The 12825-nt window shown below is 40.0% G+C and overlaps 1 protein-coding gene across 2 annotated transcripts in view; it reads right to left on the reverse strand.

The window, feature by feature from the left end:
- RAB3B (RAB3B, member RAS oncogene family) overlaps positions 1-12825 on the reverse strand; it is a 52721-nt gene that overhangs the window by 36650 nt on the left and 3246 nt on the right. Inside the window, exons 2-3 of one of the 2 annotated variants that reach the window (XM_054638506.2) lie at positions 11051-11131; positions 5617-5844 (exon numbers count right to left, since the gene is read on the reverse strand). In XM_054638506.2, the coding sequence (XP_054494481.1) occupies positions 5617-5844; positions 11051-11071 (249 nt within the window). In that variant the 5' untranslated portion in view covers positions 11072-11131. The remainder of the gene's footprint in view (positions 1-5616; positions 5845-11050; positions 11132-12825) is intronic. The other variant, XM_054638507.2, reaches the window with a different exon arrangement.

Below are 12825 nucleotides of genomic sequence, written 5' to 3' on the forward strand. Positions count from 1 at the left end.
TTTTGAGTTCTAAAATCAGTCATTCAGGTACTCAAGTGTTGCATAAACATGGCACTGCAGTAGACAACACAATGCATGAAAGTTAGAAGTGTGAGTAAGCACAGGAGTTATATTTTCTCATCTGACCAAATGTGACACAGCCTAAGTACAGGCTCACTTGAGACAAACACTATGAGAACTCATAAATTCCACCCCCTGTGTTATCTCATACCTGATCACAGTGCACCCAGCATATTTAAATACAGAATATACCCAGTCATTAGCAGAAGATAAAATTGTGAAAGAAAATCATAATAAGGGTGATTCTGATGAGACAAGGACAACAGGAAAGGGTTTCAAGGCACTTGAGTCTCAGACCTTATATAAAATTACTTCAAAATATCTATTCTGAATTTCTGGTAAAAAATCATTATATGCAAAATGTCAGGAGGCTGGCAATTAATTTGTCCTCTCAAAGCTTAACTGCCTCACCTCATCAAGTAAATAATTTCCCTTGAAATTTCACATGTACAGCTTTCCCTCTACTGAACAAACAGTCAGCACTGGTCCATTTTCTCTAGGAAAGGTCCAAACCTTTGAACTACCAACAGCTCTTTATCAGCAAACACACACTTGACACTGCCCTGGATACAGCCTGGTACCTCTGAAGATGTTTCATTTTACTGAAATGTACAAAACAAGGCCTCCAAGGGCACAGTAACTCTACAAAGATGGAGCACTAAGAGAGATACTACACCTGCAGTGAGAACAAATCCAGTATTGTCAGCAGGGAGAGCTGCAGTGGTATCAGAGCTTAGACTGAAGTTGAATTTGGCCTTCACTGTGATGCAGTGTTATAATGAGATAACAATGAGATTGAGGTGATTAACTATAAACAGAAATAAACCCTCCATGTCAACTGTTTGACTGCAAACACAGCAATGCCCTGCTCAGCAAGCTTAGGCTGTTCAATAAATTCAATAGTGAGTTGGGTAACTGACCCATCAGTCATTTTGTCTTATTTGTCAAGGATCTTATTTGTCAAGTTTTTATTTCTCTCCTTTGTATCACCCTTGCAACTCTAATCTTAAAGCCATTCAGAGTGGCATGAGCACCAAGTTCTTCTCAAAGCACAAGTATTATTACTTGAGATATAACCAAGACCTTGGAATTGAATTACAGACACTGTTACTGCATCTCTTCTCCAGTCAAATATTCTGCATTGTATTTTAGCATGAGAAGCAGTGCTTTACATCCACTCACCCACAATGATTTTCATTCCTGGGCCCCAATAAGTCCTTAATGCTGCAAATAAAATGTAATCCTTGACTCCCTTACAAGGATCAACCTGATCTTTTCACTATCATGAATTTCTCCATTTTAGTTCTTCATCTAAACAGCAAATCAGAGGATTTCACAACAACTGTGAGTCCATAAAAGCAGAATCAGGTCGATTAGTGCTTTAGAGACACCCATCACTATCACATCTATACATTTAATTACTAAACCTTATTATCCCTTTTTTTAGAAACAAGTTTTGTGCAAGCATTCAAGCCTGAAGTCAGTGCTTGCAAGGAACTTAGCAAAACCATGACAGGAATAGGATGCCTTGGGAATAGATGAATCTCATCTGAAATGCATAATTAGCTTTTGGTTAAGTGTGCAATTAGCATTAAAATTTACAATCAAATATGATGGTGTTCTAATTTTACCTCCTGTAACTGAAAAAAAGAAAAAAAAAGAAAAAAAAAAGGAACTCAGTTGCCAGTGTTACTGCTTTGAATCCCTTCCCTAAGAGGCAAGCTGCACAAGATGATCCTGTCATCCAGGCAATGCCTGGTACAAAAAGCTGTTAAAAACACTGTGTATTTGCCTTCTGGACAGCTACACAGCAGGGGGGTTATTTTGGTTTATACTTTTCTGTTTTGTAGTGGTAACTGCCACTCAATATAATTAGCAGTTGTCATATTTCTGATTTAAAAATTTTAAAACACCCAGAGCAATGTTGCTTTGTGCCCTCTCCCCAGCTGTGCCTGAGAGCTGTAACACGTGCTTCAGACATCCACTAAAGCTAATCTCACACCCCAACAGGTTTCAGCAGCTAAGCCACAGAGACATTTTTGTTAATGAGAAGGAAAAACCTTCATCCTAGCAGTTTAATTCTGATAAACAGCTCCTCAAAAGAAATATCTTACTGCAGTCTAAATATGCTCCCTCTGTCTGAGCATCACAGCCTTTCTGCCTTTTAACCTGAAGTTAAATTTAATCTCTGTTGCTTTTTACAAAGGGGGTTGAAAGTAGTTTCAACTGTAACATCAGCTGCCAAACCCTGTATTTAGTTATGTTTATTATTAATCACATCAATGTTCAGAGTCCTTTGTGTAAGGCTCTGCACGAAAATACAATGGAAATGTAATCAAATTCCTCACACAAAGTGGGCATTGGGGTTTTTGGGGCTGAACCCTGCCAGTGATTTTCTACCAGTTAATTTATGTGCCTGTGCAAAGAGCTCATGTCATGAACACAGACTGGGCCAGCACAAGGGCCAGAGGCTGCCCCCAGCAGCTGCTCTCGAGGCCACGCTGCTCAGGAGTTCTGCTGCCATTTTCACCACCATTATTCCTCACCAGCAATAGACACACAAACGCACAGAAGGCACAAAAGGAAATCTCACCTTGCTCTTACCTAAAACTGAAATCACTTTTATTCATTCACCCTGCTTCCATGTGGATCTGGACAAAGTGGCCCTCTCTAGCTGCTAGGCAACCTGAACTCTGCATTAAGTATTAACTGTCTGCATTTGCTAAGAATATAATAATGTTACCTTTGAGATTTATTTATAATAAAAAAACATACCTAGCTGAAAATATAATAGTTTTCCTCCAGTAAACAGTAATTAGCAACTCTGGCAATACAAAATTGATCAAGAAATGCAGAGAGATATTATAAATTGGCTCCTTACAACCCAATCATAAGGAAGATGCTTTATATAAGTATCATAAGATACTTTATATAAAAGTATTATTACAGATGGCAGTGGCATTAAAAAAAAATCTAATCCAAGAATTACATTTATGTAGATATGTAAATATCTATATAATATATGAATATATTTATGTAATAAATGTTTTTAATTAGATAGTAAATTACTAAGTCTCATCCAACTACAAAACAAATGTTCTCAATAAAGTTAATTTATTCTATTAGCACAACACCACCATTCCTAAACAAGACAGAAAATATTTGAAATTAAAACACAGTCAACTGATCTTGGAGTTCTTTAAAGAAAGGGGAAAAAAGCCAACAAAAATTATTTCATAAACCCCTTTCTGAACCATTTTACTGTTTCCATATGCAGCAGCAGTGCTGTCATTCTACCTTAAAAACATCATGAATATCTCTGCTATGTCCTGTTCCTCTCAAGCTAAAGAGATATTTCTTTCAAGTCTTTTCAAAGCAGATCATTTCCCAGACTGCTTAGTCACAAGCACAACTGATTATTAAAATATCAATTTGGGTGATGGAGGCGTTCATGTCAACAAAGCAAGAGGCCCACTAATGACACCAAAATCAAACAGAGGAGCACTCTTCTGATCATTCCATGTGACAGCTTGTCAAATCCTGATTCACAAAATACAGACTTCCTCAAACTCAGCACAAGCACAAAGGCAAGATCTTTGCCTTTAAAATGCTCATCAACTTCTGCTGGAAAACAAAACCAGGAGTCAGGGCAGAGACATTTCCTGACACAGCTGTCAGCCTTTATGGGCACCTGCTCGGCCCTTGAGGCAGAGTGAATTCTTCTGAGCTTTGAGGCAACACAAGAATTTGGGTCCTGCACCCAAATTCTGCTCCTCTGCTCAACACAGGCAACAGGCAGTGTAAGGAAGTCCCACTGATCCTGGATCTCTCTGGATCACAGCACAGCAGTAATAAGCTCCCTCTCACCTTGAGGCTTGCAGAACACAGAACAAGGTTATTTGGCACAGCCCTTGAGCACCCACCTCCAGTGTGTCACAGCTGCGCTCACTTCAGAGCTCCACGAGCACCCCTGAAGTGAAAAAACCCTGGCTCTGGGGAGAAGAGAACATCACAGGTTCCTAGAAGTGCTTTTCTCTGGGTTTTAGAAAAATATTTGAAGTGGTTAAGTCAAACACTTGTACCTTCTCCTTCACTTATTTTCACATTAAATCTGATTCAGATAAGGCTTAATGCCAAGCTTAGGGAGATATAACTGAAAAAAATATCAACATAATTGGAAAATTGTAAGTCAGAGCAAAGGGTTTAATGGAGCCACAGAGCCCCACACTCCCAGAAACTCAATAGCAGCTGTAAATAGTTTTAAAAACTAACTGGTATGAAAACTCTTTCTTCCCACACATAGGAGCCCATAGTTTTGGTGTGCTAATGGACTCACTAACACTTCATGTACCCTGGAGAACACATTGAATGACAAAGATAATCTCAGGACAGGCAGGAGACAAACATGTATAAATACTGTGGTTTTGATAAAGGCACATAGTGGTTTTGTTAAGGGCCTTGAATCATGACTCATGTCAGGGATCCATGCAAAAAGAGAGAAGAACAGAACACAAGTTACTCTGGAAACTGTCCAACACTTAGGTGTACCTTTTATTAAAAAATAAATGTTAAATCAACAGTGTTGTTGGTAACTCCAATATTACAGGTCCAATGGATTGCAGCCTCTGAGGAATTCACCTGACATCTCTTTTCAAAAGAAGTTTAAGGTTATTAAAGCCCTTTTTGCCCAGAAGCCCTCTAACAGATTTAATTAAGATTATTGCTTAATTCACTTTAATCACAGTGTCTTTGAAAAAAACTCTAATATTTTATGGTGTTTTCTGTCTCGCTTTTACACAAATTCTTAGAAAATTTCACATTCCAAAAATCACAAAGACCAACTAAATGGAAATCATCTTTAGTTGCTTATAGAGCCTGAAGTAAAAACATTTTTATTGCCAAAACCCTAAATTAATTCAATCAATTTCACATCAGGTGACCTACCTTAGTTTCAATGTCAGGATTTTACAACATGAAAAGGATCTTTTATTAAATAATTTGTTTTACATTGTACCCAGCAACACAGAAATAAAATGAATCATGTAGTTGGAGCACAAAAAAAGCACCTCATTTTAGATTCTCACTATTCAAGATCACCACAATAAATAAAAAACCCAGATGTGATCACTGTAATTTGACATTTAAATCCAATTATTAAAGAATTACGAATCAGGTGTATGTAGAGCAATTAGAAGATTAAGCTCTTAGATGGGGCAGAAATTGGGTAGAAATGGGCTGCTGAGCAGGTACATAGGTTACAGGAAAATACAAATCTCTCATGTAGAGGCCATAAAATGATAGAATGGGCTGTGTGTAGAGTTCACTCAAATGCAGAGCAGCTCCTTAGACCATACCAGGACCCTCACCAGCTGAATGAGACAGACACAAAGAGAACTCCCTCAGTTTACTGCAGGGACACAAAGGTCCAGCTACACACAGCTTACGAACAACCAAAATCGACACCAACCCAAAAACCCACTTCCAAATGGGCCACATTTTACCATCACACCTTTGCTGGGATTAATACAAAGCATCTTTGAAAGTGCTGGCACTTACCCAGATCTGCAGCTTCACCCTCTTGTCATTCCTGTAAACTGTTTTCACCTTGAAGTCGATCCCCACCGTGCTCACAAAGGCTGGAGTGAAGGTGTCGTCGGCGTATCTGAAGAGGAAGGATGTTTTACCCACACTGCTGTTGCCAATGATCAGGAGCTTGAACATGTAATCAAAATTTTGGTCTGAAGTATCCTTCTGCCTGAATCGGGCGTCTGTTACTGAAGCCATCTAAGAAAATGACAAACGTGGAAAAAGAACAGATTTAAGAGCAGTTCAGCATTTGTCTTCCTTAACTGTGTACCATATGTTTAGGTTAGCTCTCCACTTTCTAATGTCATAACCACCATATCTGCTGACTAAAGAGGAGCACACTTTGAAATCTTCTTTTAAATTCTGGCTTTAATCCTGTTTAGTGTTCACTCATGCTGGTAAGACTTCCAAACCCAAGAAATACACCTGTTGCACTGCTTTATATTTAACAGAATAACAGATGGCCACTGCAGATTGTTCAAATCCTCATGGGGAAACAGCATTCTTTACTCCAGTGGCAGGGTGCCACTTCTGTTGCTCCAATAAACTGCAACCAAGAACTAAAATCTTTGACAGTGCATCCAACCATGCAACTCATCAAGCAGCCTCCAAGGTAAATAAACCTAAATAATTGGTTTTACTACTTCTGTGGAAAAATCCACATTTCTAGTGCATGCACCACCACCATTTTATCCTCACAAAAGTTCCCTCCTCAACATTTAGAGAAGAAAAACAAAAGGAAATGGGAAAAGATGAAAAAAACAGGAATTTCAGCTCGAAACTTTGAATCCATCCAACACCTATCTACTCCTAAGACTGCAATTGGAATAAAGACTGTATAAAATGTGAGAGCCAGTGGGGGTGCAGACAGCATTTGGAATCGATAAATTTTCCCTTTTAGATTCAGAAACAAAAAAACCAACAGCAGAATACGAATCATTAAGGGCCATGAGCAGCCCTGGCTGCTCTAATGTGTGCAGCTCAGACAGCTGGTGAGAGGAGTAAGACTTTGACTTTTCACCTCTGGTTGTACAGAACACAACCAGACAAACCAAATTACTACAGAGGAGGAAAAAGAAACTTTACCTTTTGACAGATATACCACACTTTTAATTTCTCATGCTGTTTGAAACTACCACACATCAAATAAGCAAAGGTCTTGGCTCCTTATAACAAGTTATAGGTTTGCAAATTGGAGCAATGACATCACAAGTTTAATTAGCAGCTACTTATGCAAAGCAGGGCCTGGGCTACTCGTGTGCAGTCAGAAGGCACTGAGCAGTGCAGAAGTCTCTCCTTCACCCAGGATCCACAGAAGTTAATTTTCTCCTGAACTCAAATTCACAGGCACCTTTGGGAACAAAACTCACTCCAATATCTACTGTCAGCATGTGCCCAAATGCCTCCCTTCTCAGCAAATCTCACCTTCACAGAGGACTTCGCCCATTCACTGAAAAAACAGCAACAAAAACAACACCACCCCATAAACCCCACCAAAACCAAAACAAGCAGTTCAAAATTCACAACTCTAAACCAAAACACTATCCCAAGGCAGTTTAAATAGCGCTGATAACTTCACTTAAATTTCCAGCAGAGGGGAAAGAAACCAAAAGCAACCCAGTTTAAACTTCAGTGCAATATGCACAATGGTTTATCTCAGATTAAACATATGCATCTTTCTCACACAGAAAAGGGCTGGTGCAGCAGACATTTCGTTCACAGACTGCATTCACAAGGGCAGTTTCTGAAGAAATTTATCAGTAGCTCAATAGTGAACAGCTGCACAGAATGCATTAAAATCTTCCCAAAAGTATTTCTCAGTAGGATACAGCATAATTCTGATACACTCTCTTCTGAACTTCAGCTGCTCTTCAGTCAGTCTACAATCCTTTGCAAGCACTCCAGAAAACACAAGCACAAATTTTCTTCTCATTAGTGTATCAGAAAACAGCTCTTCTACCCATGTGTTGTGGTTCATGGCAGGAATTTCTAAAATGAAGAATTCAACATCTGACTAACTTCCATTCAGACACTCAGGCCAATGCACTTACTGCCTCCTTATCCTTAGAAATCTCAGCTGCAAAAATTATGAATCAGGTGATTGGCTGATTTGTACCATCACCACACTGGACGACAGAAAATTTTCCACTTGAGTCATTTATCTTCCCCATACACATTATAATCTCTACAAATGAGAGTAATCTCATTTATAATCTCTACATGGACAATACTTGTGCACTTGATAACGAAGAAAAAAATAATTAAAATCTCTACTTCTCCATTCCACTCACACAGGCTCAAAATAGTGAGAAACCCTGATCACTTGAAGTCTGGTCTTTTACAGATTCAGAGGCAGACCTTTAACAAAGGTAGTGTACTAATCACACAGGAATCAGTGTCTTCTTTCTACCCCTGCCTGCCCAGAACCCATCCACACACCCCAAGCTGATCCTGTAACTGAAGCACTGCTGCCTCTATTAACCCTCCTAGATTGCTCTAATCAGAATTGTACCTGGCCACAAATGTGACTTTCAGATCTCAGCTGAAAAAGCAATTACAGAATGTGGCCAGCTTGAGCAGCTTTGTTAGAAGCACAACACAGAGAATAAGATCAAATGATACTTGTCCAGAACGTGGGGCTGTTGTCATAGAAGCACAACCCTCACTGGCCTCTGTGCTGACTGAAGATGCTGCAGGTCAGTGTCTTGAATCACCAGAGGCAGACAGAGCACAAAAATTTTAAAGAAAACTCCATCCCCTTGCTTAAATTTCACTCATCCCTTTCCCCTCTAGTGAATTGAGTGAAACTGAAAGGACTTTCATACTAATTTCTGATTTTCCCTCTGATAATGGCAGATCATTACTGAAGCTCTGCTCCACCAGCACTTGGGCTGGAAGTGTTTGCAGGGCTGCCCCTGAATTTGTGCAGGGAACAGCAGACCTTTCTCCTGGTCCTCCTCTCCTCCCTTTTTCTCTCCCCCACCTGTTGTCTCACTCCTGCTCCAAGCACTCCCCAGTCATGTCAGCCCTGAGGACCCTGCAGAGAGGTGCTTCAGAGAACAGAGAGATCCCAGTTAAAAATAAATCCTCCTACAGCTTCTCCTGTTTTGCAGGGCTGTTTGGAAAGTTGGTTCAGTTCCTGATCCCTCACTGCTCAGGGAGCCAAGCAGAGGGGACAGAGCAGTGGGAAGTGGTGGCAGTTGCTATGCTACTGAGAGAAAGGCCACAAAATGACATCTCCTGCAGGCCCTCTGCACCTGGAGGAGATTCTGCAGCACAGGGAAATGGAGACAACACGCTGAGGTCAGGCAGCTCGTGTCCAAATCACCTGCAGGCTCACACAGCCACTGCTCCCAGGGGATTGTCCTCCCTCCTTGGTCCAAGGCCATTTAGCTGGCAGTGTAAGCCCTGCTCCCTGGGCACACAGCCACAGATGCTCCTTTAGGAGGCCTCCAGACAGAGCAGCAGCTCTGCTGTTTCACACAAACACACAGCCCAAGGAGAGCTCTGGTACAGGAGACAGGTCAAATACAGCTGCCACACAGAGGGCAAAGGAGAGGCTCTCCACTGTTCCATTTTGACTGGCTTGGACTAATCCTCAATAAAATACTTACACAGGAAAGATTTTGCTACAGGACATAAAACCAGTTACACAGGAGAGGGAAAAGCTGCCAATCAGATTGTCCTTGAGAACACTTCAGCATGAGACCTTGCATGATTTAGTTTTTTGCCTGGGTAGCCCCCATTTTTGTAGCTAGAGCATACTTATATTGACAATCTTTTTCCCCACGTGCATTAGCAATGGGAGCAAGGTCTCAAACACAGCCCCTTCCAACTAGTTTTGTGGGAATAGGCAGTTTTGTAGCTCTGAGATACCTTATTATTTCCCTATTGAGGAAAAAGCCTGCAGTGTGAGCTCATCTTTTATTAGACAAAGAAACCACATAAGAGCAGGATGCTGCAAATGCTCTAAAGCAATAAAATCTTAATCAGAGCTTATTAGCCACCAAAGAATATATTCCTAGGTCAAAGTGGCTCTCCTGCCTTTAGTTTCTATTTTGGTCTAATGAATTTTAAAAGAAAAAAGCCAACTGCCCTAAGACACCTCCATGGGAAACCAGCCTTTGTTGTTTTTAGTGCTCACTGAAATCTGTCACATAGATGGATCCACACAGCTGTGCTCAATTTGTGACCAGCATCATGGTGAAGCCTCAAACTGGTTCCTAGTGCAACACAAAACATCAAAGTGTTCCTGCTCTCAGCAATCACTGCAAGTGGTCACTGTCAGCCCTGCTCTGCAACATTTTTTGCCTACAACCAACTTCAGGACAAGTTTAAAGTGTTAGCTAGAAATTAACTGATGTACCTCACCATTTATTTATTGCCAGAAAGAAGGCTAAGGTTGACTTTTAGTGTTGCCAGCCCTTATGGTTTTGGCTACAAACTAATGGAGAGCTGTTCTTCTTTATCCTCTCACAGACAAGAAACAAGAAATCCAACCATTACCTTGGAAGGTTACCTGTCTCTTTATTAGCAGCCATGTGGGTGTGTTCACTGACATGCTGTTTCCACATCCCATTCTCTCTCACAACAGTGTGAGAAATAAGTCTAAATTTGGGAAAGAATCTCCTTTTCTGCTGTCAGTCACCCCAGTTAACCATGAAACCTGGTCACACTGATGCAACTTATACTTCAAACTATACCCTAAGACACATTTGCAAATTCAGCTTGTTATGAGCCTGTGTATTCTCTATATTACAACTTCTGGGCAGTTCTAGCAATAAAAACATCTTTTAATACGCTTCATTTTTAAAGCCAAAAGTGTAATTTCCTATATTTGCCTTATGCTATTTAGGGCCAGTAACAATTTAAATGTGACAGTTTAACTGTTTCATCATCATCCAGTACCACACATTTCTTTAATTAGGCAGATGAGAGGATGGGGTGAAACCACTCCTTTGCATTTCTACAGTAACCCATGAGAGGTGCTACTAATGTGCAACATAACTTCTTCTCAAAAGCATTAATACCTTGTGTATTTTTTCCCCCAAAAGTCTTAGAAAGTGCATTTAAGTTAAAAATATTCTAGTTCACGAATTACATATCTATGTCAATTTTCTATTATAAAAGCTCACTCCTTTATGTGCTCTGTCATTGGAAAATAAATACTGTTTTCTTTTTCAGTAATGAATTTCCATTCTGAAGCAGATTTCTACCAAGCAATGGAATTTTTTAGAGCCAATGTGTGCTGTCCTAAGGATAAAGCTCATAAAGGAAACAAGGCCGTGACCTTAGAGACTCTTACACAAATGCTGTTCTACAAGAGAGATTTCTCAGAAGCAGAAAACAGAGTGTGAGCAATTAACATAAGTGCTAATAAACATTGCAAGCAAGCGATAGTTACCAATTTAGATCTATAATCCATGAGAGAGATGAAGGCTTTGCTGTGAGTATATGAATCAAGAGAGTGGTCACACTGTTGAACCTGCGATGTAGAAGCAAAAGGATTACAATGATTATGATAAAGATGAATAATAAGAATATTAGGTAAGGGAATAATGGGTAGGCAGGTTAGGCTGGGAACACAGTGCTGTGTCAGGTCTGAGCTTCCTCCACTGAAGGTAAAGAGGAAAGTCCTGTAGTGTACAAAGAGAACAGAAACAGTGCTTGAGTTAGTGACAGATATTAAGATAACAGCAAACATTCGAAGCCATCAGTTTAAAGGTTATTAAAGGGAGATTATCGTTATTAATCTAAAATTAAAGTTACGGATAAATCTCACAAGTGGACAGAAAACCCTGGATAGGAATCATTGCACATTTCCTGAAGAAAGGCAGCAAAGCAAACGGAACCAAGAAGCAGCTGAAATCCCTCTGTACACAAGGGTGTTTTGCACAAAGCCTGGATCAAAGTCTACCATGCTGCAAAGACAACTGCAATAGGACATCTGCAACTTAGAGCACATCTACAGAAAAATATCTGCCTTAAAGTAGTAATTATTCCAGATTTAGAGCAAAAAAAGTAACAGAACATAGTTGTCTTTTTCACGGCTAATCCAATGTAAAGGCCAAGTTTGTGTCTGGAGCATTTTCTCTCCAGCAAGCCCGAGTACAGCACCATTTGTCATCCTGACTTACATTATCTTGCCTTGTGGAGACTGCCAAAACACCTGGGCACACTCGGACCTTAGGTAAACAACAGGCTGCAGCCACCTACTCCAGGCCGGAATTTGGATCAAACACAAATCCCTTCTCGGGATCCACACAATTGACAATCACCTCGCCTGGCAACACGACAGCAGCTTGCTCTTGCTCAAAGTATTGCACATTTTTCAGTTACATTTCCTCCTGCTCTCACAGCCCTGCCCCCTGTGAGAGCCTCTGGCTCACTCTTCAGTACTGCCCAGAACCTGACTTTGGGGTGTCATCTAAATGCCACTCAGCTGACAGATCTAGAACAAAAACAATTCAACTCTCTACACAGAAAGTCTATGTTTATTACTTTAAAAATGTGAGCGCTTTATCTTGAGCACTTCATCTTTAATAAAATTCATTTATTAATAGAGTCCAGAAGCCTTTACAAGAAGATGCTTGTAGTGGATTTGTTCTGGAACTTACATGCTACAAAAAAGTTCAATATGTGCATAACAAGTAAGGATGAAAACCTGTAAGTAATGTCAGTGGTTATTTATTTTCATTCCCATTTAGATTTGGGAACACAGGCTTTAAAAACAGCTTTTAAAAGATTTTTAAGAACTTGCTGGGTGTGGAACACAAGTCAAGAACCAGCATGTACCACTTTTTTGCCATCTATCTTTACAACAAAATTTGGTTCAACTGTTAGAAAGATTTCCTCAAGTCAAACATCAAGCCATGCCTCTCCCATTTCCTGCACAACATTCAACATCCTCAAAGTCCATTTTAGAGCCAGAATAGAATTCTCAGGAAGGAGGAATTAGTCCTTCTAGTATTACAACAACAACAAAAAAAAAAACTTAAGGAAATGTAAGCTTCCATTTTTGTACTCTTTTCTGTGAGGATTAAGTGTTTGCCACTCTCTTACTATCACATGGTTCCATGCCTGTTGGCAAGCACACTGCTTCAGAAAATACACAGAAAAATATGTAATAGAAAAAAAATATGAACCCAGCTCAGCTCTCCCCTAGAGGATGCAGGGAAG

Source organism: Agelaius phoeniceus, chromosome 8 (genome assembly GCF_051311805.1).
Source record: "Agelaius phoeniceus isolate bAgePho1 chromosome 8, bAgePho1.hap1, whole genome shotgun sequence".
Lineage (NCBI taxonomy): Eukaryota > Metazoa > Chordata > Aves > Passeriformes > Icteridae > Agelaius > Agelaius phoeniceus.